The sequence below is a fragment of the Natator depressus genome, chromosome 3 (assembly GCF_965152275.1).
Source record: "Natator depressus isolate rNatDep1 chromosome 3, rNatDep2.hap1, whole genome shotgun sequence".
In the NCBI taxonomy this organism is placed as follows: Eukaryota; Metazoa; Chordata; order Testudines; family Cheloniidae; genus Natator; species Natator depressus.
This window is the reverse complement of record NC_134236.1, coordinates 110,197,630-110,223,764: the sequence shown is the minus strand read 5'-3', so window position 1 is coordinate 110,223,764 and position 26,135 is coordinate 110,197,630. Positions and strand designations below refer to the sequence as shown.

Sequence of the window (26,135 nt, the reverse complement as noted above, 5' to 3'; positions counted from 1 at the left end):
GATAGGGGATATGATACAACAAATGTCAAAGTGATTGAGTGGTGAAATTTAGCAAGAGTCTTACTAGCTATGATTTCCATAATGTCATGATTTTGTTAACAACTCTGAGATGGGAACATGGATGGATGGATGGATAGATGAGCAGTCAGAAAGATATATACTATTAATTTTACAAACTGTTAAATATAGTCATATCTTTTCCAATTTAATAACATTTTATCCTTGCATTCCTCAGACAGAGGGCATTTCAGAGTAAATGCAGATGTTTACATAGGCATGCTGCTGAACCAGCCCTACCCTACCATCATAAACTAGGCTTTATTGCTCTGAGTCATTGCAAACCTTAGCATTCTACAGGCAATGCATCCCTGCTTAAATGCACAGGGAGCCTGAGTCCTATGATCACCCGAGGATAGAGATATAATTGCTATTTGAAATTAAATAAATAAAACAAAACACTACATTACAAGGTAACATCACGGAAAACATTCTATTGAATTAAAGTTGTTTACTGAATAACAATACAGATTGTGTGATTAAAATATCAAGTTTCCTAGCTTAAGTCTTCAGTCACGTAGCCAGGTATGCTTAGTTAAATTCATGACAGCTCAGTCATAGTCAGCAGACAATGAGATTTTCAGTCAACCCGTTAGAAGTGGTCCCCACATTTTTCTGGCTCATGCCCCCCCCTTACCCCTGTCTGCACACTGCCCACCAACCAGGGCTGGGAGCAGGGCTGTGCCTCAAAGGGAAGAGAGGAGATGTGGACAGGGGTAAGGGGGCCAAGGCTGGGGCCAGGAGCAGAGCCAGAGCCCGGGGCCAGCAGCTGGGGCCAGCAGCCAGGAGCAGAGCCGGGTGGTGCTTGCTCCCCGCCCCCCGGGGGGGCTAGCTCGGGCCCCAGCCGCACCCTCCTGAACAGTCCTCTGTGCCCCCATGGGGGGCACCCCCCACAATTTGGGGACCTCTGTGTTAGATGAACTCCATAAAATTGTTTATGTAAAGGAAGTGTACTCACCTAGGGACTGGAAGAGTTCAGACATTTTAGGATGATCCCAACAGGTTGTTTGTGTCTGGTGACTATAAGAGAATGAGAGAAGCAAAGTTTGAGGAAAAACCCCTGAAAAGAAAACACATTTTGCGGCACATACAGATTAAACTCTTTGGTTATAAGCAAAACAGAAAAATTCCTCAGCTCTTATATCAAATTACAAGATTTGTATCATCCAGTTGCTCAAAGCATTTGATCCAATAACAACTTGTAAGATAATCATCCCATATTTAGCATCCAATAGAATGATTTATTTCTGATCCTTTTTCAGTCCTACTTTTGTCTGTTCTCTCTCACTGTATCAGTTGGACTCTGCTTCTGAAACCAAGATGACAACTAATAAGGTAAAGATGCAAATTCCCGGCTACCGCAGCATACCAAACTCACTTTTAAATTTTTGAAGTGTTTTTACAAAAGGGGGGCTTTTATTTCATAGTCTTCATTATGTATTTGCAATTAGTCAATATCAGAATACAAACAGTGATCTTATGACTTATCCATAACGGTTTTAATGAAGCGCATAATAAACTTTCCCACATGCATATCTGTAGCTACCTAATGTCAGAGGATGACTTTCTGCATTTATGCTCTCAGAACATGAAGATACAATGAACACCACCTTTTAGCAGCACGGGTTAATCTATCAAAGTATCATATATCCAGCCATGTGGATAAAATGCAGCTTATCTCATGCTCAATGAAATCTCAGTTTTTTCATCAGTGATGTTTTAGTTCTATTTCTGTATATTAATTGCTGGAAAGATGATACATTCATACCACACACAGGTGTTTAAATTTAAATCAGATTAATTAGACAATTAATATACTGGATGTTATACTAAAAAGACCAAAACATTCCTGCTAAGAATTAACTAGTTAGTACTGTAAATGAAATGATCCCAGGTTAGAGAATTAAGCAATATTTAATGAAGCGGGAAAACCTACTGTCTTTAATCTTTGTTTTCATTTGAATTTGTCAGCAAACAGACACAGAGATAAGCATAAACAAATGTTTTCATAAAATTACTTAATTTCTGAATGAATAGAAATGTTACCATGTGTGAGAAAATGTGCTAATTGTAGCTTTTTTAAGAGAGGACAGTAATTTGAGGACTCTATAAAAAATACTCTTAAAAAAAGAAGGGGTATTTATTTGAACTTGTCAGTAAGCAGACATACAGATAAGCATAAGCAAATGTACAGTACAAAATAAATATTAAGAACTGGCTACATTTTAACTCTTGATAGTTTTGATTTTTTAAAGGTTCTCTGCTTGTTGTACTTTTTTTGGTAGAAGTTATTTAGCATATTATAACAAAACAAGGTGGCATGGTACTGTGACCAGGATTTACCAAAGAAGTGAGGGGGGAAACAAGAACGATGTCAAGGTTTGATAAGCAACCAGGGGTTCAAACACACTTTAAAAAAAATTCTGGACTGAAAGTCTCATGAAAATAAACTTTCTTGGGACATTTCTGACATTCAGAAGAACTGGGTTTCTTATAAAAGAGTATCCAAATATTTCAGAACCTTAAAGCAGAGAAAGTTTGTTTCAAATTTGGCTGTCAAAGCTTCCTGGGCAGAGGGAGGCACTTAGTTTTCCCATATACAGACGCTTCGTTCTTAACTGAATTACAAGATGGTATTTTGCTACTGAACTCAGTGGGCCATATCTTCAGCAGGTGTAGATGGAGGATCTGGCCCAGTCATACCTTCAACCACTGCTGTAGAGAGAGGAAGCGTTTGTTCTTTTTTACTAAATATTTCTTGACAGACACTTGAAGGCAAAAAATAGCAGCATACCCAAGTGACAGGACTCTACCCAACTTACGGATTCGTCTGTTAGACCTGAATTCAGGAAAGAATTAAGCATCTGCTTAAATCCTATCCATCTCTATTCAGGAAAGCAATTAAACATGTTCTTAACATTAAACACATGCTTAAAGTTACAGATATGCTAAAATGCTTTCCTGAATAGGGACAACTTCCTAAACTGCAACCTTAGACAGGTTTCAGTTTCATAATAAAATTGTGTGAACTGAACACAAAAAAGTCAAAGCCTTGATATCCTGGACTAGAAAATAGTGCCAATGTCAAAAGAAACACATCCAATCATCGCAGTTTTATAACTTCTAAAAGGAAGCCTTAAAAATGCCACTAATGTATGCGCTTGTCTGCAACAAAGTCACCTGAAAGAAAACAGTAACATTTCTAGATTTGACAGTTATTCCCTGTCAGACAAAATAATAAATCAGCAGTGAAACCAACTCCGAAAGAAAGAAAACCCGTGTTTCTTGGTCCACTGTTGGCACAGGGCTATGGCAATTTACTGTGCTGCATTCTGAATGATTCTAGTGTAGCAATAAATTAAGATTCCTAAACCAGGGTAAGGGGCCTGTATAGCTTCAGTAAATGGGAATGGCAAATGTAATATAATGGTCTGCATTGATCAGCCCATTAAGTAATCTGAGAACTAGTGCCTCAGCTGAAGAGGCAGGAGGCTGATATTGCCAAGTGTCTCCAATACACTGTTAAGTGAAATGCTGTCATTATCACCTCAGCTGTTTCTCACTGGCCTACATTACTAGCATCAGCTGTATCCATCAAACTGTATGGTCACAGCTATAATACGGGCCATTAGTAAAGCTCATTTAGGAACACTCATTTGAAGCAGTAATGAGTCTCACAAAAAAAAAAGCGACTGGTAAGTGGAACATGGTAGTCTGAGAAACACTTTTAAACACTGTTTATGTCCGATTTTTAAAAGTTAACATTTCAAAGGATTTAAAAGCTAAAATATTTGTTATAGTCCAATCCCCAGATGGAAGTGCATATAATAGATCACTCTCTGGTTCACCCCAAACCCTGTTTATCTGACTGTGCCTTCGGTGTCTTCACACACTTAGTACTTTGCTGAATCAGGGCCTCTGTACCTCAGTACACTCATCCGTAAAACAGGTATTATGAAACTTGACTACCATCAGCTGGAAGGTGCTGTAGACGTGCAAAATTTTAGTATTAGCTCCTATTACCTATCGGAAATAATGATGAAATTATATTACCAGTGATGGCTCAAAATTTCTCCTCCCCAACACAGAATTATTATATTCTATTAGGCCCAAAGAAGTGGCATTTTTCTCCTTGTTTAAGAACTACTGTATAGACAATTCAGTATATTTATGACAAAGGGGGAGGAACCTAAAACAACTTTTACATAGAAAACGTAATCACTTCCGAACATCTTTTTAACGTCTACTGTAGAATGCCAGGACTTGTGACATCTTTGCTGGCATAATCGCGGGCAATCTGGACTCCTGATCCTGTAGGATTAACATCCCCAAAATTGGATAACTAAGTATTAAAAACAGTCTGGGATCCCTGGATAATTTTTCTTTTAATTATATCATTATTATTAAAATTACATATATACATTTCTGTGGCACTCTTTAAGTGAAAATCTCAAAGGGCTTCACAAGTGTTATTTTAGCCTAACCATATCCCACATGAAGTGTTATTTTCCTATTTCACATATGGTTAAAAAATGAGGTAGAGAGAAGTTAAGTAAATCTGCCCATGTGACACAGCCCGAAGGTAAAGTAAGGATTATACTCTAGGAACCCTCTCTCCCAATGCTCTGCACTTTGCACTATGCCTCGCTGCCTCCCTGTCATGTAATAACCACCTGGACAACTGAATTTTCCCTTTGACATGAAAAGACAAAGAATGTCAACATGAGATCTGTGCTATTTATACAAAAATCTTCCCAGAACACAGCCATTTTCAACAATTACCCTATAACTCTACTAAGATCCACTATGTTTCACCACTTGGAGTAGCGCATTCTGAACATGTCTGTTCATGGATTAATGCATTTTTAAAGATCTCTCTCACTCCTTTTATACTGGTATGCTTTTGGTCAAATGCAATTCCATCTGCTAGTAAACTGTATGAGAAAGGCGACCCGATGACCCATAGAATTGAAAATGGGATATAGAACTTTTTTCCTCTAGGTTACTGATTCAATATAGCCCTGTTTTCTTTCTAGTGACCAAAAAGTTATTACTATTGGATAGCTGCTAGGTGTTTACATGAAATGAATTTGGTTGTCTAAATCTTATCCCCAGAGGACAAAGCTTTACATCATAAAACCACCACTCACAGTTTCCAATCTTGTTGGCAGGTTTAGCAGAGAGGCTTGCTCCCAGCCACAGTGCAGACATTCCCTGAATGACCCAAGTGTTGGAGGTGACCCATTCAGGTGAAAGCAGTAGTGCATTGTCACTGCTGCTGCTGGTGGTGTCACTGTTCATGTTATATCTATTCTGTGGATTACAGTTTCCAGGGCAGAAAAGCTGGCACCTTTCATACACACTATGTTCAAACACACAAATACAAAAAAGCTATATGAAAACTGCAAATGAGGGCACATTGGATAGGGCTGTAAAAATGCTATGATAGCTTCATATTAATAAGGACTTAAAAAGGAACCAATCTCAATGTTGCTATTTCTCACAACAAAATTGTGTTTGATGACAATTTCATAACACACCAGGACTTTTTATGTGCACACAAATCGAATTTCACAGGAAGAATGAATGCGTGTGCAGGTAACCTTAACGTGCAACAAATAAGAATGTCAGTTAAAGAGTCATTTTAAGGGTTTCAAAATAGGAGGCAAGCAAGATACACCAATTTGTGTGGATTTGGTTTATAAAGCAGCCCTCTGAAACGAGACTCATCTTTCTGTGCTGTAGACACATTAGCTTTTGTGCTACTGATGCATGACTAATACAAATAGACTAACCTATAAAAACTGTGCTTAGAAAATAAAGGGGCTCATAATGCTGGATAGACTCCTGCAAAGATGACATGGACTTGCAGAGACCGGGGGTAGAACTCTCTTGCTGTGTCCTGATGCCTCTTTTATGCATACTCAAGCCATAGTGACCAATATTGGTTATGATTGCTCAGCAGGGATATCTTCCAGGCACAGTAAGGAGCCATTGGATGCTTCTTTGCTTTTCTGATATCCTGGCTAATAGGAGAGTAAACATGCAGAAAATAAACTCTTTTGACAACAAAGAAAACCAAGTAAAAATGGTAAAATTAAGACTAAATTTTCCCTTAAATCTTAAAAAGAAAACCAACCATACAAAAAAAAACTTGTAAAAGGTGTTGTACTAACAGCCTCAGAGACCAAAAATAGCTACAGCACGGTAATGACAGTGCAACCTTCTCACTATCCTACCAATGGGCTTCAATCTTTTTCTGAAAGTTCTCCCTGGTCAGAGAGGTAGTGACAATTAGGGGGAAGAGATTTCAGTCTCAATTCCCATTTAGGCCTGAACCCCCACTGAGACCATGAAAGGGTAACATTTAGTGCAAAGTGTCACGATGGTTTTCGCCACACAGCTACCACAGTCAATCCTTACAAAATTCAGTTACTAGCAAGATGTGAGATGTAAACATGGGGAAGCTAAATTATGGTCTTCAAGCAATTCAAACTGGGCAATATTTAGTTCTGTCTCAATGATTTCAACTCTATCTCCCAAACTGCAAAGCTAGAAACAGGACATTTATATTATAGGAAAGGGGAGATTTCTAGTTTTCCACATTAGGAGGCACAGCACTTTATCTTAGCTCTAGAAATCCCAAGAAATCTCCTTTAAATCTGTGACATTTTCAGGCATAGAAAAGCTATTTTAGGTATTTTTAGAGGTGTTTTAGATTTATTCATTTTAAATTTGGTCCCTTTTTGAGCCCTGTACAATTGGACTTGTGACAATTACAGTGCCTGAATTTGTAGAACTGTCTCAATACAAGTTTTTAAAACTCTGACACATTTCTAAAAGTGTGTCTTTTGTATAAACAGCATATACTGAATACATGTATTAGCAGGAGTGTTGTAATCAAGACACGAGAAATAATTCTTCTGCTCAACTCTGTGCTGATTAGGTCCCAGCTGGAACATTGGGTCCACTTCTGGGCACCACACTTCAAAAAGGTGTGGACAAATTGGAGAAAGTCCAAAGAAGAGCAATAAAAATGATTAAAGGTCTAGAAAACATGACCTATGAGGGAAGATTGAAAAACTTGGGTTTGTTTAGTCTGGAGAAGAGAAGACTGAGGGGGGACACAACAGCTTTCAAGTACATAAAAGACTGTTACAAGGAGGAGGGAGAAAAATTGTTCTCCTTAACTGTCTCCTCATGGAGACATGATGGAGGTAAGGTTTAATTGATATTGTTTGGGATAATTGTTCGCTTTAAACTGTAAACTATCTGGAACAGGGTTTGTCTGTTTTCTCTATTTTGTACAACACCTAACACAATGGAGACCCAATCCCAACCGGGGCCTTTTGAGTGCTAGTATAACAAATATTTACTGCCACCTCTTTCAATAACTTAACTTGACGCTTTGGCACTCATGAATAGCTCAGTCATCCCAAAGCCTGTACATCACACCACCTTGTACTGTATTAATTAAAATATTCCATTACACACAAATCCTTCGGTGAAAAACCAAAAATGAGTAGTTAGGGGTTTGACATACTGGATCCAACAACACTGTTACGATGCCAAAGTGACCTAAGATGGCAGTATATGTAAGGAGAACCTACTCACATTTGGCAACTGGATAGAAGGAGGAAAACTATTTTTCCCCACTGTTTTCTTTCTGAAGTTATCACTAGCTGACTCATTAGACAGAGATACCAGTGTTAGTGGGAAGTGTGGGGAGGAAAAAAAAAAAGGTCTATTTTCAAAATATAGTGGAAGTGACTGTAGTATATATAATGTAATGAATCCTACTTGCTGCAATTAGATTATTGTAAAAAAACCAACACAACATAAAGCAACCTAGTATACAATCTAAATGAGTTAAGAAGAGGGTATGAGGATCAGATTTATGTTTAGTCTGCAGTTTGGGTTCAGATTCAACTGCTGAAATCTCAGCCTAAAATGTCAACATGGTACTTATAGTAGGATATGATAGTTATTATGTAATTATAATTTTGTTATATGTGGATTGTTTTTCTTTTGTGCAATTATAAAAGAGACTAACTGTCTTTTCACTTGCAGTTGAGGCTGTATTGATCCCAGGGTATTAAAGACACAAGGTGGGTGAGGAAATATCTTTTATTAGACCAACTTCAAAAATTACCTCAGTCATCTTATCTTTTCATTGGTTCATAGAAATAGCTAAATACATTTATGAGTCAGATCTTGTTAGGCAGTCAATAAAGACTCAAGAGTACAATATCTCAATTACCACCTGGAGATGAAAGACAACCGTTCTATAATGGATGCATTGTACCAAAATAGCATAAATATGATGAGACTGTGATACGGAGGAGTTTCACAAGAGCAGCTGGTCTACCAATTTAGACTTAAACCTCACAACAATCTTCCAGGAGATTTTAAGAAGCTTCCCAGCCAGAACCAGAAAATAGGATCTGATCCAGCACTGAAGCCAAAGTAGTAGATTTGGATCTAGACATTTGACTCTGAACTCTCCTACTTCAAAAAACTCAAAGATTCCACCAGCAAGTATTTTCCTTCCTTCACACACACAGTCAGTTCAACAGTGCTATCAATCTCAACACACACCGAAGAACTGAAAAATTATTGCATTTTTCATACAATCCTAACATAATCTGTGTTTTATTTATTATGCAAACTATTGGACCCAATTCTATTGCCTTACCCGTGTTGAATAGCACCTTATTCCACAAGCAGATGAGTGATTTCATTGAGACTACTTGTGGAATAAGACATTACTCAATTTGACTGAGAGAGGTGAATCAAGCCTTTTATGAATATACCTCTGAAACAAGTCTTTTTGAGGGGCAGAGGCCTTACAAGGTCTGCAGGAGAGAAGTTCCCAACCTGCAGACCATAAGAGGCAAAAAGGAGCGGTGTTCTTCTCTTGTGGAACTTAAGAAGTCTGCAGGAGAGCAATTCTTCTGCTACAGACATGCCAAGCTCCAGGAGGTCCCAGAGATAATCTGTGTGGGAGTGGGTCCTTTCTTATAGCTGAGACAGAAAAACAGTGAACTGTTTCACTGACTGCGCCACAAGGCAGTATTTTTGATACTGAATTCTTTTTCTGTTGGTTTCACATGTGACTCATTCGGTAAAAGTATGTTGTACATCTCATTCTCTAACAAAAATTATTGACAATATAAAATCATTCTACAATATTCCCAGTAAGATACATTTCATGAGAAATTTGAAGCCTCCCCCAAAATACGAGCAACGTCACAGCATGAATGGATTTACGTACTAATAAAAATAAATACAACTGGTTACAACTAATAGTGTTATAACCTAAAAATCTGAAAATTAATAAACTGAAAAAATAGCCCAGGCCTTCAATTTTAGAATAAACTGGAGGCAACATCAAAGTTTTTGTCCTCAACTCTCAGACACGAAAATTTCAGATACCAAATTTATTATCATACAACCCATGTGTTATAAACTCCATTTGATGATAAACTTTCTAATAATTCCCTTTGCCAATTAATACATTTTTAACATTTGCTGGACATGTCTGTTAAAATGATAAGTAGTGAAATAGTTAACAGTGTTGCCATTTAAATTGTTATTGGTAGGTACAAGCGTTAGCCGCTCAATTGAGTTGAATGGGACAGTTCGCACATCTCAGAGGTATTGTTTTAGGCTGCCTGCAGACTCAGGAATATAACACACTCTAGTCACGTAATCAGGTTTTCTCCATAACAATGTAGGTTAGAGGTGGGAATTATTTTTGTAAAATTCTGAAGCGTAGACAAGGCTAGAGCTAGTTCTAATACTGATTCGGCTCACAGAAAATATACCCTGGCATGGTGTATTTCTGAAGATGAAGTTTTTTGGATGGGATGTAAAACTGAAGTTGTGATCTCTAATAGTCTCCAATAGTTATTAATAGTCTCTAATAGTCATTAACAATTCCATGGCACTTTACAAGCTGGCACTGTTGTCCTGGCTAAATTCCAATTGGAGGAATTACTTCCTGCCTGTCTAAGCTCCTCATACAGTTTCATCTGGATACAGCATATTTAACTTCCTTTCTTAAACTACTGCAAAAGTGTGCTGTAAAACAGCCGGCATGCTGTTGTAAGGGCAGCTGCATTTCAGTAGTGGGTGGAGTAATTTCTGTATGTATACTGTCAACTCCCTCAGGACAAAAAGCACTACCTGTAATTCTTAATTAGAAAATGAAGGCTAGTGGTAACTAACGAAATAATCTCAAAATTAAAACCTATATAACATTTGGAGAAAATTTAATTATTATTTTCCCCTTCAGTTCATACAGAAGATGGTATTATGAATGTGGCCAGGAGGAAGAAAAAGATTTACTTCAAGAGTCAGTGGATTTTTTTCTCTCCCCTAAACTAATGGTACAACTGAGATCAGAAGAGAAAGAATTGTTCTGAAGGAAGACTTGAAAAGTACAGCATCAAGATTCCTTACCCTGGAGAGTTAAATGTGATATAGAAGGGGATAAAGTAGCTTTTAAAATGTTTTTGATGATGCTAGGTCCTTTTCAAGATCATTCAGAAGTATGTGATTACGGATTTTGAATTTAGTAGCTTGATGATGATGATTGCTGGGACATCACTGCCCTTAAGTAAAATGCCTTCTACAATATTAAATTTGCTTTGATCCCTCTCATTTCCTTTTGAGTTCTTCTGGACAGTACAAATACCTAATACATTATAAATGTGGAAAGACTCATAACTGTAATAGGATTAGTTGTGTTTAACTGAACACCACTGAGAAATGCCAGGGTAATTATTTCTTTCCTCCAATCCTTTTACCTGATGACATATTCCTCAAATATATTTACAGACTGTGAATTTTAATGGATGTATATTTCAATGTCATTTTTTTTAAAATGAGTGGATGTAAATTTTCATGTTTTTTTTTAAAAAATTTTTTGTATGAATATACATTTCCTTAAGTTTTATTTTTGCATCATCTATATGGAGACCAAACATGCCTTGTGTGCTTTAAATGGTTATAAATAAAAAGTTGCAGAGAATGTCCATTAAAGCCCACATATCTTTGCAGCACAGCCAATGAAAAATGCATTCAATTTAATGCTTGCTCAAAGAAATCAATTTTTGCCTCTTGTAACCATTTCTCCAAACTTATCACATTTATTACAAACAATAGTGGATTAGTAAATACTGTGAGACTTATGTTCTATCCTTCTCCATATGGCTCATTAGTCCCAGTCTTTTGGACACGTTCTTGTCAAAAAGTTCAAAAAAATCAACTTTCCTCAAGAGCATTTAGATTCTACAGATGTAGACCTGAGTCACATCCTCAGTTTCAAACACTGTCCACTGAATTCTACTACAATAATTAACCCAAAATGACAGAACTATGGAACAATTTGGTAATATTTTGCATTAAGAAGAGATAGAACAGAAGTTAAATAGGACCAAGAAAAATCTCAAAAGCCACTTGGCAACTTGTTTTATGTAATAAAAGATTTGAACAGGAGGAAACAAAAAAAAAGACTAAATTGTATATATTAACAAATATGTATGTTCAATTCAACCAAATATTTTCACTGTGCAGAGCATAGAAGCATAAATAGCTTCATAAATCTGGGCTCTAGAGAACGAATCTCACTTCCATGGAAACCAAACTCTCTCTCCTCTTCAAAGTACTCCGCTGGTTTTCCTCTTGCTCAAGTAATAGGGGGCCAAAAGGGTTTTGTGCAAACCTCTCTTAGGCACATTACATGTAATTGAATAACTATACAACACCAGAACCAGTATGCACATCAAAATTAGTGAACAGGTAGGAGGGGAAAAAGCCAGCAATAGAACCCTCTTTTTCTTTGAGACATCCCTGTCTGGGCACATAATAGCCTGTTACCATGGGCATCAGGCAGGAGACAGAACAAACGCTACTTATCTCAAAATACAGACGTTTTAAATCATTTTGACACTCTCCTTACTTACAGATCCGTTGCAGGCTAAAACACACCCTCCACCTTCTCAGAGAGAGTTTCCTAATTTGTGAAAAACACTTCCCTTATTTGTGTCATAAAACTTGTGAGGATGTAGTGTATTTTCAAAAAAATCATCATCCTAACAGGTGTACTTCTGCAGAATCCCAATTCAAAGGTAAGATTATCTGCAACTCATCTATCACATTCTCACTCTCTGAATATCTCTGACAGATGTCAAACATTGTATCGTACTCTTTCTAAGAGGGTGGCTTGCTCTTAAGGGCTGAATGCCTGGGGCCAGACAACCGTGATTACTGAAAAGGCACACCTGGAAGAGATCAGGTGATTCCTCTATAAAGGAGCAGTAGGTAACTGCAGTGAAGGGGGTCTGTTTAGGGAGACCAGAGCAGGAAAAGCTGGACACAAACTGCTGGGAGTGAGGAGGCTCCAGCAGAAGACCTTGGGAATGGAAAATGAGACTATAGGCAGGAAAGGCCTGGGAGTGACCCAATAAGAGGGTAAAGAGATGGACTCTGTTTTGAGACGCTGAATTTTATTTTCTATGAATAAACCCAGACCCCAAGAAGGGGTGTTGTGAATGGCCTCCCAAAAGGGTGCGTAGTGTATATTTAAGAAGCCCTTTGAGTGGGAAACTGAGGCAAGGAGACACTGACAGGCTGTCCTAAGGCTACCAGGGGGCATCAGCAGGTGGCAATTCATTGATGCTCTTATTCTCCCCCTTTTCCAGTTCATTTTTATCCCTCGACTCAGACAAAAGAATATCCAGTTTATTAAGCCCCATCTCTCTACATACAACCCCGACAGTAAAAATGGCACAAGCAGCATGCCGTAGGATATCTCCTTGAGACCATTAATCTTAAATATAACTATTCTTGAAAGAAATGGGATGCTGAAAGACATCACTGCCTAGACTCCAGGGCAGCCCTGCTTCTCTTTCAGCTTAAGTTATGCGTTATATCAGCTCCAGGTTTACACTTCATTTAAAGACCAGACCTTGGCCTAAGCAACCAGAGAAGCCAGCGAACAGAAGCAGCTAACAGGGGAGTTTTGCGAGGGAGTTTGGAGGGAGAGTGTGAAGGGGGGCTAGATACATTTAATATTTTTTAAACTTCCTTAAACTTAATGCCCAAACCACCCCCTGATAAAAAGAAAACACCAACAAAGGAATGAGCTGCAGGATTTAAAAAAAAGAGAATGCAGGCAGTAGTCCAGCAACAGATTGGGGGCTTTCCAGTTTAATGAACTCAATGTGGCATGTATGATTACCTGCCCTATGGGCAGGTGGTGTATGTTTGCATTCGGTGCAAGGAGCTCCTGACTCTCAGAGACTGTGTATGGGCTTTGGAGACCAGAGTGGCTGACCTGGAGGAGCTAAGGGACACAGAGAGGTATATAGATGAGACTTTCCGGGACACAGCAAAACAGTCCCAACCCCTGGTCTGACAGCCTCTGTGCTGTTGAGGAGGATGAAAGTCTCAGAGAAGGAGAGCATCCAACTGGAGCAGAAGAAAACAATCCCATAGATGAGACCCTCCTTCCAGATGACATCATGGTATCCTCTCACACTGAGGATCTCTCTCCAGGGCAGGGAACTCCAGTTACTATAAATTATAAGATGGGTGAACTAGAGTACCTCATATTAAATGAGGAATATGAGAGAGGTCTATAAAATCATGACTGGTGTGGAGAAAGTAAAGAAGGAGGTGTTATTTACTTCTTCTCATAACACAAGAACTAGAGGACACCAAATGAAATTAATAGGTAGCAGTTTTAAAACAAACAAAAGGAAGTATTTCTTCATACAATGCACAGTCAATCTGTGGAACTCTTTGCCAGAGGATGTTGTGAAGGTCAAGACCATAACAGGATTCAAAAAAGAACTAGATTAATTCATGGAGGATAGGTCCATCAATGGCTATTAGCCAGGATGGGCAGGAATGATGTCCCTAGCCTCTGTTTGCCAGAAGCTGGGAAAGGGCAACAGGGGATGGATCTTTTGATGATTACCTGTTCTGTTCATTCCCTCTGGGGCACCTGGCACTGGAAGACAGGATACTGGAATAGATGGACCTTTGGTCTGACCCAGTATGGCCATTCTTATGTTGAATCCAGAAATATCATTAGGAAAATTAAGTGACAAGCTAATCTGTACATCTGTCCAAGAACTGGTTCCTTGTATAAATGGTAATTATTGCAGATGTGAGATTTCTCTCTTGAATTGTACTGTCAAAGCACACGAATTGTTCAATTAAATATGTTTTTAATTATGGCATTATTTTCCCTCTCTTCTCCTAACTAGGTCTGAAAGTAGGGAATGGACATAGTTTAGGGTTAGGGTTATACCAAAAATATATAAATTTAAATCTGGATAAAATGCCTCAGCCTGATAATGCCCCAAAAGACAAAATTAAGAATCAGCTTTTTTCTGGCACTTTTTTTGTTCTGTTTTCCATAATTCAGTACTTCCCTTACCTGCTTCTGGCAAGTGTGAAGTTTGGAGACAGTATGCAATGAGAAAATAAGGCAACTGCCAAGGAAAGATGGCCTGGCAGATTGTGAAGCTATAAATATTTAGCATTCTTCAGCGTGCTTTTAAAAAATAAATAAAATCTGCCTATTAAATATCAGATTGTTCTACTTTTTTTTTCAAGGCATAAATATCAAGGCAGTCTGCATCAAGCTGATAGTAAAGAAAAAGCTCTGCAAAAGCCTTCTTGTGGGGACAGTGGGTGAATTTTCTACTTCAATTGCTTTGGCCTTGCTTATTAAAACTAACCTTTATACAAATAGACAAATGATGAATAAAATCTAGTGGGGCCATTAAAAGACTCTTCCACTCATTGCCTACACTTGACCATTCCCCTTTTATAATGCTGTCTTAATGATTATTGAATGATGCTAGTGCTTTGTCTAAAAATCCTGACTGGCCACATTCACAACTCCAATTATGTCCACAGATCTGTGGGGCTGCCAGATTAAAGTAACTGTTTTGCCTGCTTTGCGATCATCCTTGTTGAATCTTTTTAAAAAAATCCTCTGCTTTATTATATAAAACATGATTTTATTTATTTCAGCTAAATCTCTTGTTAGCAAACTCTTCTCTTTGGCCAGCTCTGATAATTTTATTCTCTTTTTATGTTGTTTTCCACCAAGGTAATTAACAAGATATGACCGGAAAGACTCAATACTCTGAATTTCTTAAGCAAGGATCTACATAGTTGGTCCAGACCCAAATAACGTGTAGCCTACTTTTGAAATATATATGCTACGTATGTTTAAATTGTTTCTCTTTGCCAATCAAAAAAGTGCATTAAAATTGCAAAGTGATGCACTCAAAAAAGGCAGGAAATGCAAAGATCATGTTGCCAATGCAACTGTATCTCGCTGCTCTCACCCCCCCCCCCCGATATGTATGCATTATTATACATTAACTATAATATAAGCTTTCACATGAGATGCCTGCCTCATTCAGCAAGCAGGCTGGGGAACCCCCCAAATGCACAGAGTGTGCTAAGTAACAAAAAAGAAAAGATTAAGGGAGAGAGGTAGCAAGCTGTGCAGTTAGCTAACAGACACCACTATGCTCTGTCATAAGCTGCAGACAGGTTGAGAAGGAACTGGAGAGGCAGCGGGAATACCTTTGCCCCAGAGCACAATGGAGAGGAGGGTGCAGGCATGGACCTGCAGAACTGGTGATGAAAATCTGCAATTAAGGGTGCATGGGTTCGCAGATATCTTGGTGTGCAGCAGTCATAGGGACATTACTCAAAGAAGAACCCCAAATGTTAACTGTGGTGAGGGGGAGACCCATGATGCTACTATAATGACTGAGAGTGAGCCCCACAGTGCTCCTTCCTGTCAAGAGAAGGTGATGAGGCTCACAAAGCAGGGCTCTCATAGCTGCTGGTGTCACAGAGGATCAAGCACCACAAAATCCAGCATTAATTGTAGGTTGGAAGAAGATGCACCAGTGACTTCTCCCCCTCCTACCCAGAGATACAAAGCAGTGAAGAAGGGACAAGCATATCCAGAATATGAGAGGCAATTTGGGAGATGCGGGGGGAGGAAGGGATCCCTTCCCGCTCCCCCAAAATATGCGTAGCTTGGCAGAACCTCTATCAGTACTAACACCTCTTTACCCTCAAATGCTCCAGCCATTGGAGGATGAGTGAGTGTGAGCAAGGATGAGTCAGTGTGATCAAGGACAGTAGCAGCCAAACTCACTTCTTCAAGCATTTAACTTCCCTGCACACCCACCACTGCAGACATGGTTGCACCAGTTTTGCAGCTGCCTGAAGCAGGGTGGCCTTTTGAAGCACTGCAGAAAGGGAGAGGCGCTATAAACTATGCTTTTTCAGTCTCCTCCTTCTCACCTCAGCTCCTCTCCCCCATCCTGGGCATGAAGGAAGGAATCTCCTACTCTAAGGAAGAGTAGGAAAGGCTGGGCAAACACAGGCAGAGAGACAAAGAAATAGTACAATTAACTTCATATTTAGAACCGCCAAATATTTCTAAAATAGTTTTTAGTGAGACACTGAATGTGAGCTCTACAGATAAACGACAATGTCATGTACTACAGCATAAAGGTTTTGATGGCACTGGTTTGGGATGACCTACGATGCTCACTCACAGATATGCTACAATGTGGAGTAATATGGCCCTTCCAAACAGACGCTGACAACATTTTGCATGGACTTTCCCCCACTCAGAACTAAAACAAACTACTCCTGGTTTGGTTTAAAATGGCTGTGCATTGGATATTCCAAAACAGCATTTATCCCTTTTGCAAACAGCTGCTGGTTTCCTGATAGAGCCATGATCTTTGTCCTTCTAGCATAAGGGAGAAAGTACAGGTATATAAACATCATTACATAAGAAAACTGATTGCAAATGATTTTTTCCATTAGAACACACTGAATACGAAGAACTATTTGCATTATTTACAATTTATTCAGCAAATAGGTTAATTTTATGCCAAGTTGGTATTTCAAAAGCAAAGAAAAAAACTAGGAGAACAGGAAAAGCAGAAGGACCAGCCAGATGGCTATGCATATAGGAGCTCTGAACAAAAAGAAAAACAACAGATTTTCAACTGTAAATCATTTACTTTTTCTTTGTAAAAATTAGTCACTACAAAAATGCTTCTCAACTGTGGACTTTGTCATTAAATGATTGAGAGTAGATATACCATGTATTCAGACTTTTACAGAAAAACAATATCCCCCCCCCCTTTTTTTTTCTCTACGGGTTAGGCTTTGAATGAACAAGGTTCTTAAACATGTGCCGAACTTTAAGGACATGAGTAGCCCTATTGGCTTCAATGGCACTACTCATGTGCTTAAAGACAAGAATGTGCTTAAATAACCTTGCTGAATCAGAGCTTCTATGCTGGATGATTTGTATACATTTGTAAACGAGTGCTCATATTGTAGAAAAAATATGTAACACATACAGCATGATACATTAAGCAGTGAGTATGCTGGTAACGTTTCTTCTAATATTGTAACATTAGGTTCGTATCAGGCTTAGCTCACAAAACTCTTTGCTTTCTTTAGTGCAGCTAAATGAGAATCAAGGCCAACTTACTTGATGTAATAGGGCACTTTGTTATGTGAAACAGATCTCTGCCATGGAAGTTGAACTGAAGCTGGGGGGAAAAACATAGGAGGTGGTGATTAGACAGCACCTGTCTTAAAAACATGATTTCTTTTTACATTTAAACCCTCTTCTAATAAATTAAGTGGAAAAGGCTCTAATTTTCCAGTCAGGCTTTCAGTAATTCAGCTGGAGAAAACCATGGTAATATATCAGGGTGGTGTTATCCATCTATTTGATGCCAAGCAAGAAATAAAATAAACAAATATGGTGATTCCATTTCAAAGAAGGATAATAAATTGTAGCTTAGTAAGCCACCCACTCAGAAGCAGGCTAAGGAGGTATTTTAAAACTTTTTCCTATTTGCAGCAATGGGTTTCAGAAATTACAAGCAATTTAAGCTTTGGAAATATGGGCCTCCACTACCATAATTAATATACTACAATATAATGAAAAAGAAAAATAATAACTACACTATTAGTTATTTTCCTCAGCTCCTGTTTGCAATCCAAATTAACATATATTAATGTTCTGTGAAATACACAAAACGTTAGACTGATTCCCATGCTCCTGGAGACAGTAATTTGTGCAAAATTTATGTAAATCTGATAGCAAAAAAGGTAATCTGTAAAGTCAGGTTGCCCTATAACACACCCACAGATAAGAGATACAAAACTTACAATACAGTACAACTCTGTTTATCTAAAAGTCTCAGGAGACACCAGAAATCTTTAGATGAAGAGTGAGGATAGGTGGCAGATTATCTTCGAAGTGGCCACATGCTGGGCATCCCTGTATACATATTCTATACCTCCACATGCTTTATCTCCCCCCAGAGGACATAACCAAACTGGTGTTTGGTTAAACAGTTTCTACTATATAGGAAATTCACTTCATCATATTCACTGTGGAAACAAATGATATTTGTTCTTGAAAGAATAAGAAGGAATAATTAACCAGCACAATGAGACGAATTTATATTCAACACACAAGCCAAAGTTAGACCCCGAATGTTAGGCATCAAACCCCATATGTAAACATCTAGGCAAGTGGGATGAAAATTCTGTCCACATTGTACAGAGTTAATAAATTAATTTACTAAACAGATTAACTGGGGCAAAAATATGAATTTATGAAAAAAGTCTACATTTTGATATGGTATTGAAAGAATTAAGCAAAAATTCTGTCCCACCCGTCAAGGGGAAAAAATGTATCCATATTTTAATAAGTGTTGCTAATTTGTAAGAAAAGAAGTTCCATGACCAAGCAGTCATTTTATTTTCTCATAATTTGAAACAAAGAATAGTAGGGCTTGTATTTTAAGGATTTGTAGTGTGGAGGAGAGAAAGAGTGAAATCACACGGATAGGCCAAGATAGCAGACAACTTTAGAAATATGATGCTTTCAGACCTTCATTTCCTAATATTGTTAGTGATTGCCATTGGTTTCTGCGGTACTATTATTTGAATGATGTTAGCTAACTGAGAAGATTAGCCCCCTCTGAGTTTTGCTCAGATTTGACTTATTAGTTATGAGTGACTGCAGATATTCTGCACTGGCAGGCAGAGAGTCTTGACAATATAATAATAGATTTATCTCTAATTCCTGTGGATCAAGTGATACCATACTTATTTAGAACCATACTCAATAAAAACATTGCCCATTTTCTGTGCTGCATGAACCTGTGCAAAGATGAATTTTTTTTAAATCATTATTTATGGGTGGAAGATGAACAGAGTAATTATTGATTCTGGGCCCCAGTACGAATACTGCAAATATTAGTAAAAGGTTGGATGCAGTTGAGGGAGGCATTGAAGAGGGTGGCTGAAGGCTTTGGTTGAAAAGTACAGCAGGCTGAGTCACAGAGCATATGCAGATAACAACTGATTGACATTAATCTATTCTTCTAAGAATATAAAAGATGAACTACAGAGTTGTGGAACTGTGGACCTGTAAAATAAATTAAAATGAGCAAAAAATCAAGCTAGTATTTCTGAAAGCTTTGAGACAGCAGCATGGGTTTCTTTTAGGGAATTATGGATGATAAAATATTCTGAGGTTGGATTATTTTATACTCATCTACATTAGGGATGGCTAAACTTGGCCAACATGAGGGTAAGCTGTAAGGAGCCCAAGGATTCCAAGTTGAGAAAGGATGCAATTAGATTGCAGGTGTCTTCCCTCTCATAAAATGTTGGTGGGATGACAGAAATAGATCAGGGGAGAGCTGGAGCATGGGTTGGGGCAACCTATTGAGATTGCTTCAAGCCGTCCTCTGTGTCAGGTTGTCCTTTGTAGAACAGGAGTGACTAGTGTTTCAGGATTGACTGCCAATCCCCGAAAGGGACATTCCTCAAGAACAAAGCTGAGGCATGCTGGTAAGGCAGCTTGAGGATGCTTCTTTAGCTGTACTAATTCTAAGACTAAACAGAGTCCTCGAGTTTCCCAGGCATTCCCCGGTACTATTGAAGTATTTTATTTACTAATTTGTGCAAAAAAGGTGTTAAGTGGCTCTGTTCTCAGGGTCACCGTTGAAGTAACTGGCAGGACTTAGAGGTACCAGCTGGTCTGCAAATAGGTCCCATTTTGGAGGAATTGCTCTAAAAATCTTTGTCCTATGTGTGACCTGTATTTTTGAATTAAATGTATGACACTGCACCTCTTTCACCAGGCTCTTTATTTCAAATGCACTTGTGGGTTTGAAATGAGAATATGGCTGTTACATTTCCTGAAAAGGGGACAATAGGTATCTAGGGCTTTTGAAATTATTTTAGGGTATTTGGCTTGTCAGCTGACAAGATGCTCCTAGCATTATGTCATGTATCAACATTGAGATCTATGGAATCAAAAGTGGAATATAAGAGTTAAGTCATTTATATGACACTATCTGCCCATCTCAAAGCACCTGAGCAGAATACATGACAAAGAGCTATGATTATTATTGCAGTGTTCATCTAAAAACTAGAGACAGGCCTGAATTAACACCTTATATCTAAACATACTTGAACTTCGGGGGTGCTGGTGGGTGAGAGAAAGATTCAGAAACTGAACATGGATCTTTATTCCACAGTTCCATTATGTTTCCATAATGGAGCAAATGTTGGCCATGAATCTGAAAATCCCATAAATACTTGGGAGTTCCAGATCTATATTTCTAAAAACTCAGTACATGGAAATAAATAAATAAAATTGTCTCTCCAAAGAAGAAGGAAATTTTGTTGGACTTTTTGCCTCATTTGAAATTCTGAAAAGACAGAGCATGTCATACGATGAAACTTTTGATTAGTATGGGTTTTTGGTTTTTTGTTTTGTTTTTTGAAGAAGTTTGACCAGCTCATGTCTTGTATCAGTTTGGTAGCTAAGGCTAGAGGTAAAGATAATTTGAATGAAAAAGAATATGGATATCAGAGGGCAAAAGGACAAGAACTGACATGTATGACACTCTCTCTATATAAAAAATAGATGCTTGGTGGAGAAAAGCAGCAAAACCTGCAAACAAAGAATGAGTGGTTAGATAGGTAGGAGTAGAACCATTGTGCATGGAGACACCTAGGTGATCCATGAGGATGGAACAGTATAGAAAGCTGAAGTGAAATGAAGAATGAGGAGGAAGAGGGAATTGACTCAGCTGAAAGAACAAAGTAGTTAACTACAAGGAAGATAAACTTCCTGATGTTACGGGTCAGTTAAGGGTATCATTGTGAGAGGGGTGACTGGAGAGAAAACTACTGTCTCAAATTTATCAATTAATTATTAGCACCTACTGGAGAGAAAATGTTGAGATGTAGGGCCAAAATCCTGGTGTGCTTCCTGTAGCAGTTTAAGGCGATCCTCTACAGATACCTATACACAAACAAACAAAAAATAACAAGGTTTCTTATTTATTTCATAAAGGAGGAGTCACAATAAAAACATTGGTTTGCATTCAATTCCAAATAAATTTCATGTGTCTTCTAGATTTATTTATTCTCAGTTCATTTACATCCACTGTTTTTCTTTTTAAAAGCAAGGTAATGTTGCACTTGTGTAAGCAATGCAGATCAATAATGAACAACAGAAGTTTCATGGTGACTAAAGTTGTCCATTAAAATTTCTGTTTTATTTCTCCCCATTTCTCTTGTCCAACTATCTGTAGTCAGCAGGCCTCACTTTGATCGTATCAATCTTACAGCTGCCTTTACAAGATGGGACCATTCTGGAGCATGCTGCTTCACTGGCTGACAGGATGGCCAGACTTCCTTCTGGTTTACTAATTAAACTTCACTAAGCATATGCAGCAGGGGCTTGGCTGTTTAGCTAATTTTCTTTAAGGCAGAAAATCATTCCAACACCAAATTACATTCTGAGAGACAAGGAGGGATGCTTCAGAAATGTTAATAACTTTGCCTCCCAGGACAGCTTGTTTTGAGCCTAGTAGCCCAGGAGCTTACATCCAAACTCTGCAGGTTCCCAGCAACAAAGATAAAGATAAAGGAGACATATTTTTTCCCTCTTTTAAACATTTTGATTTCCCCAGTTCCTTCTTTATGTGGCAGGAGACAGAGTCTGAAATTTGGGGAAATCAAAATTAACAGAAGTGGATTGACAATAAAAATACCATAAAAGATAGTGGTTCGGGGGGGGGGGGGTTAAAAGATTGGTAAACTGATAAATAAATTAAGAATCCTCATTATTTCATTCAGCATAAAACTGTACATGAACTAAATAGATACAAAGGTTCTGCCTTACCAGTCCTAGCCACCGAAGCACCAGTGAAATATAAGCCATATGAATCCACTCCAGACCCCTCAAGCATGTTTTGTTATCCTAAACCTTCATCGCTTCCTTTCCCCCACCCCATGGTCCCAGACCTATCAGTGTTCACATTATTCATGAAAAATTCCCTATGGAAATTGGACATTAAAAAAAAAATCAACTTTTACACAGATGGCAACACAGCAGAAATATATGTGCCAACTTTCAAAAGTTTCTATAACTATGATTTATGGAGTTATTTCAGTGCTTACAAATTGGTACAAATATTGCTATCACACAGATGAAACAAAAATAAGATGTAGTCTCTAAAGAATAATGCAGTCCCTTCAGTGAGTGAACTGCTGAGAGAGCAGAAAAGGGAGGCTATCAGTCAAGACAGTGAAGGAAAGACAGCTCCTTTCATTGCTATTTGCCACTATGGTAACAGAGTCAAGAGAGCAATAAATGAAAAATAGTAATAATTTGTTTTGTAAGAGAAAAAGAAGAGTACTGCTGAAGCACTTCCCCCTTCAGGGAAAGGAGGAGGGCATACCTGCAAAAGTTTCCAGCGCATATTAAGGTCATCCAGCTGGCGAGACATCTTTAAAGATGGATGAAGGTCAAGTGGAGACAGCTGACTAGATAAATCATTCACTGTTTTAACTTTCAAGTTGATTGGTGCAATCTCTTCTCTGAAAGCCTGATAGGAAAAAAACACACACACTTGGCTTGACCACCATCTTACAGAACAGAATAAAAGCTTGCATGCCAAAGAAAAAACAAGTTACATTTGGTTGACACTGACCCGGCAGTATAAGGTGGCTATGCTCAACAAGAGCATGCAGAGGAGATAATTAGCACTCTCTCTAGAGGAAAGTCTATTTACTTAAATAGTCTGACTGTAAAGGATTCTTCCCAGTTGTATTATTTGACTTTAAATCCACTCCTGTACACAGGGCCCATATAAAGCCTACTTACATCCCACTTAAGCCATCAAAATAGGCCTTAAATAAGTTTTTAGGAGTGCATAAGGCTCGTGCGGTCATTCTGCACAGGGGTGGATTTCATCCAATACTGCAATATTCTTCAGTGAGTTTTATTAATACTAAAAAGAAAAGGAGTACTTGTGGCACCTTAGAGACTAACAAATTTATTAGAGCATAAGCTTTCGTGAGCTACAGCTCACTTCATCGGATGCACTCAGCATCCGATAAAGTGAGCTGTAGCTCACGAAAGCTTATGCTCTAATAAATTTGTTAGTCTCTAAGATGCCACAAGTACTCCTTTTCTTTTTGCGAATACAGACTAACACAGCTGCTACTCTGAAACCTTAGTAATACTAGTTCACATAAAAGATTCTTAAACCAAATTTATTGAATAAGCCTGACTATTGTTCCCTGATCAAAAGCTGCTGGCAAAATCTTTATTCAAATACCTCATTACTGAATTAGCAAACAAGAGGCAGTGCATCTTCCAAGGAAAAGAAATAGAATACTTTATGGGATTTTGACTGTACAGTTAAAACAATTATGATTAAAAAAAAGAAGAAAGGTTTTCTGAATCAAACTAAACTAAATATAACATTAAAAAGTAAAAGTTTTAGTTATGGTTGAAAATATGCACTAAATGTCTTTCTTGCTGTGAGCTGGTAAAGGTAATTGTTTGATGCTGTGAAGAGCTTGACTAAATGTCACTGAACAAGCCAACAACAACTAGAAAAAGAGAAAGGTTTTTTGGACAATCCAATTATTCCCTACCTTCCCTGAAACTATCCCTAATCAGACCCATTCACAGCAAGAGGGGAAATTTTGGTTTGTGGGCTGCCAACAGTCCCCCACAACTCTAGCAGATCTTTCTGATTTCCATAACAATGAAAATTTAATAGACTTTGCTTTACCCTACTTTGCAGAAATGACATCAAGATATGACAAACTGTTTCTTAACACAAGAACAAAGAGCTATTCCCTGCAGCATGCGAGAGCTTGGTTTACTATCTATATGAAAATGGAAAAGGGGGAGGAATGTATGCATTACTCTTCTTAAATCAACTGCAGTCTGGATATAAATCAGCTTTGACTGTGTTTGACTCAAAGTTTCTAGGTTCCATTGAACCTGAAAGTCTGAGCAAAACTTCAGAGGACGGAGGTGTAAAGCGATACTCATGTATGTATGAACACCAGTGAAGTGAAGCAGTCAGATATACTACTTACATAGTACCATACATGCACATAATTATTTGCAATACATATAAAGATGGAATCTTTTTTGCAAATGTTTACATGCTAAGATGGTTGATCCTTTCATGAGTAACTTTACATGCTAAGGTCAGAAGTAAACCTGTGCATTTGAGCATGGCTTTGATCACTGTGTATTGTGTGTGCTGTATGTGGGAACTGAAAGATTTTGTTGTGAAGCTAACGAGTCTGAGTGTTTCTGGGTATGACATAATTTCGGTACTAAGGAATATGAAATGAAGTTAGTGACAATTATAGCTGTTGCCTTAATTAGCAATTTCCTTGAAGTTTAATAATTGTGTTATAGGAAATGCCCTGGAGCAAACTTAATTATAAGGCCTTGTCCATACTGTAGGCGGCATGCCGGGTATGCTTACCTAGTGAAAAGCAGCCTATGTCCACACGGCAGCACGTAGCTACATGCGGCAGTGAAAGGCTCTGGCGGGGGAGGCAGCTCCCCGATACTAGAGCCTTTCACTGCGGTGAGGAAAGGCTGTGGCAGAAGGGAGGCAGCAAGGAAGGGCTTTAGCCGTGAGGAACTGCTAGAGTGTTTCCCTGCTGCTGACCCACTGCCAGAGCCTTTCCTTACTGCTGGAGCCTTTCCCTACAGTAGGGAAAGGTTCTGGCTCTGGGGCTCTCTACCCTGCTAAAAAAAGTTGTTATATTCACATAGAATTTCATGCTTACTGTAGTTTTCTCAATGTGTTCCTGCAATGAGTCAATCAGTAAATCTCCTACTGGTTTCCAGCCATTTCGCACATTCTCAGCCTCTTTCAAGTCAGCATCCAGGTCGTCCATGGCACACTGCAAGTCTTTTAGTTTCTCTAACGCTTTGTCCACTAGCTTCTGCCAGTTGTTGGCACTGGCATTCAGGCTCTCCCATTTCTCTTTCACCTCTGAAGACTGCTTGCGCATAGCTTTGGCAATTCTCTGTGCTTTCTCCTCAGGGGTCAACTCTGCAGTGAAAAGGTGGTTTCAGGGTTTAGGATTTTTTTTTTTAAAGCTGCTGTTCATTTTTGGTTGAACAGATTTAATTCCGTACAAGGAGCACATTCAATAAGACGTCCAGCCAATTCAGAGCTCATCATAACCCAGCAGATTTTTCTTTAAATAAATCAACAAGTAAAGTCCAATAAAATAAAATGAAAAACAAACTTTATTCTTAAAGAACAACATGGCTAGGATAATTGCTAAGAAATTCATCCTCATTTCCATGCATTACAAAAAGCAAGAGCATAGGACTGGCTATTGGTGTCTGTGGTACCTCTGGAATCTGCAAGAGTAATCCGCAAGGTGTGCCACCTCACTTTCCCAGTTCATGAACCTCTGCCCCAACCCAAATCTTTTTTCTCTCTTAACTCTGTTACAGTGAATCACGTTTTCTCATTTTCACACCTTAAATATTTCTGCAGCTCCACAACAGTGATTTTAATGTTAATGCCCCACTTAAACAGTCATATAAATGGAGTATTGCAAAGCTAGAGCTGCACAACAAAACCAAAAATAAAACCAGGATTCCTAACCAAAATGACAGA

The 26,135-nt window shown here is 38.4% G+C and overlaps 1 protein-coding gene across 3 annotated transcripts in view; it reads right to left on the bottom strand.

Moving 5' to 3' along the window:
* UTRN (utrophin) overlaps positions 1 to 26,135 on the bottom strand; it is a 594,030-nt gene that overhangs the window by 114,626 nt on the left and 453,269 nt on the right. For all 3 annotated transcript variants that reach the window (XM_074948548.1, XM_074948550.1, XM_074948549.1), the window contains 5 exons: positions 25,288 to 25,556; positions 22,920 to 23,066; positions 21,397 to 21,475; positions 17,624 to 17,684; positions 1,016 to 1,077 (listed from right to left, as the gene is read on the bottom strand). In XM_074948548.1, the coding sequence (XP_074804649.1) occupies positions 1,016 to 1,077; positions 17,624 to 17,684; positions 21,397 to 21,475; positions 22,920 to 23,066; positions 25,288 to 25,556 (618 nt within the window). The remainder of the gene's footprint in view (positions 1 to 1,015; positions 1,078 to 17,623; positions 17,685 to 21,396; positions 21,476 to 22,919; positions 23,067 to 25,287; positions 25,557 to 26,135) is intronic.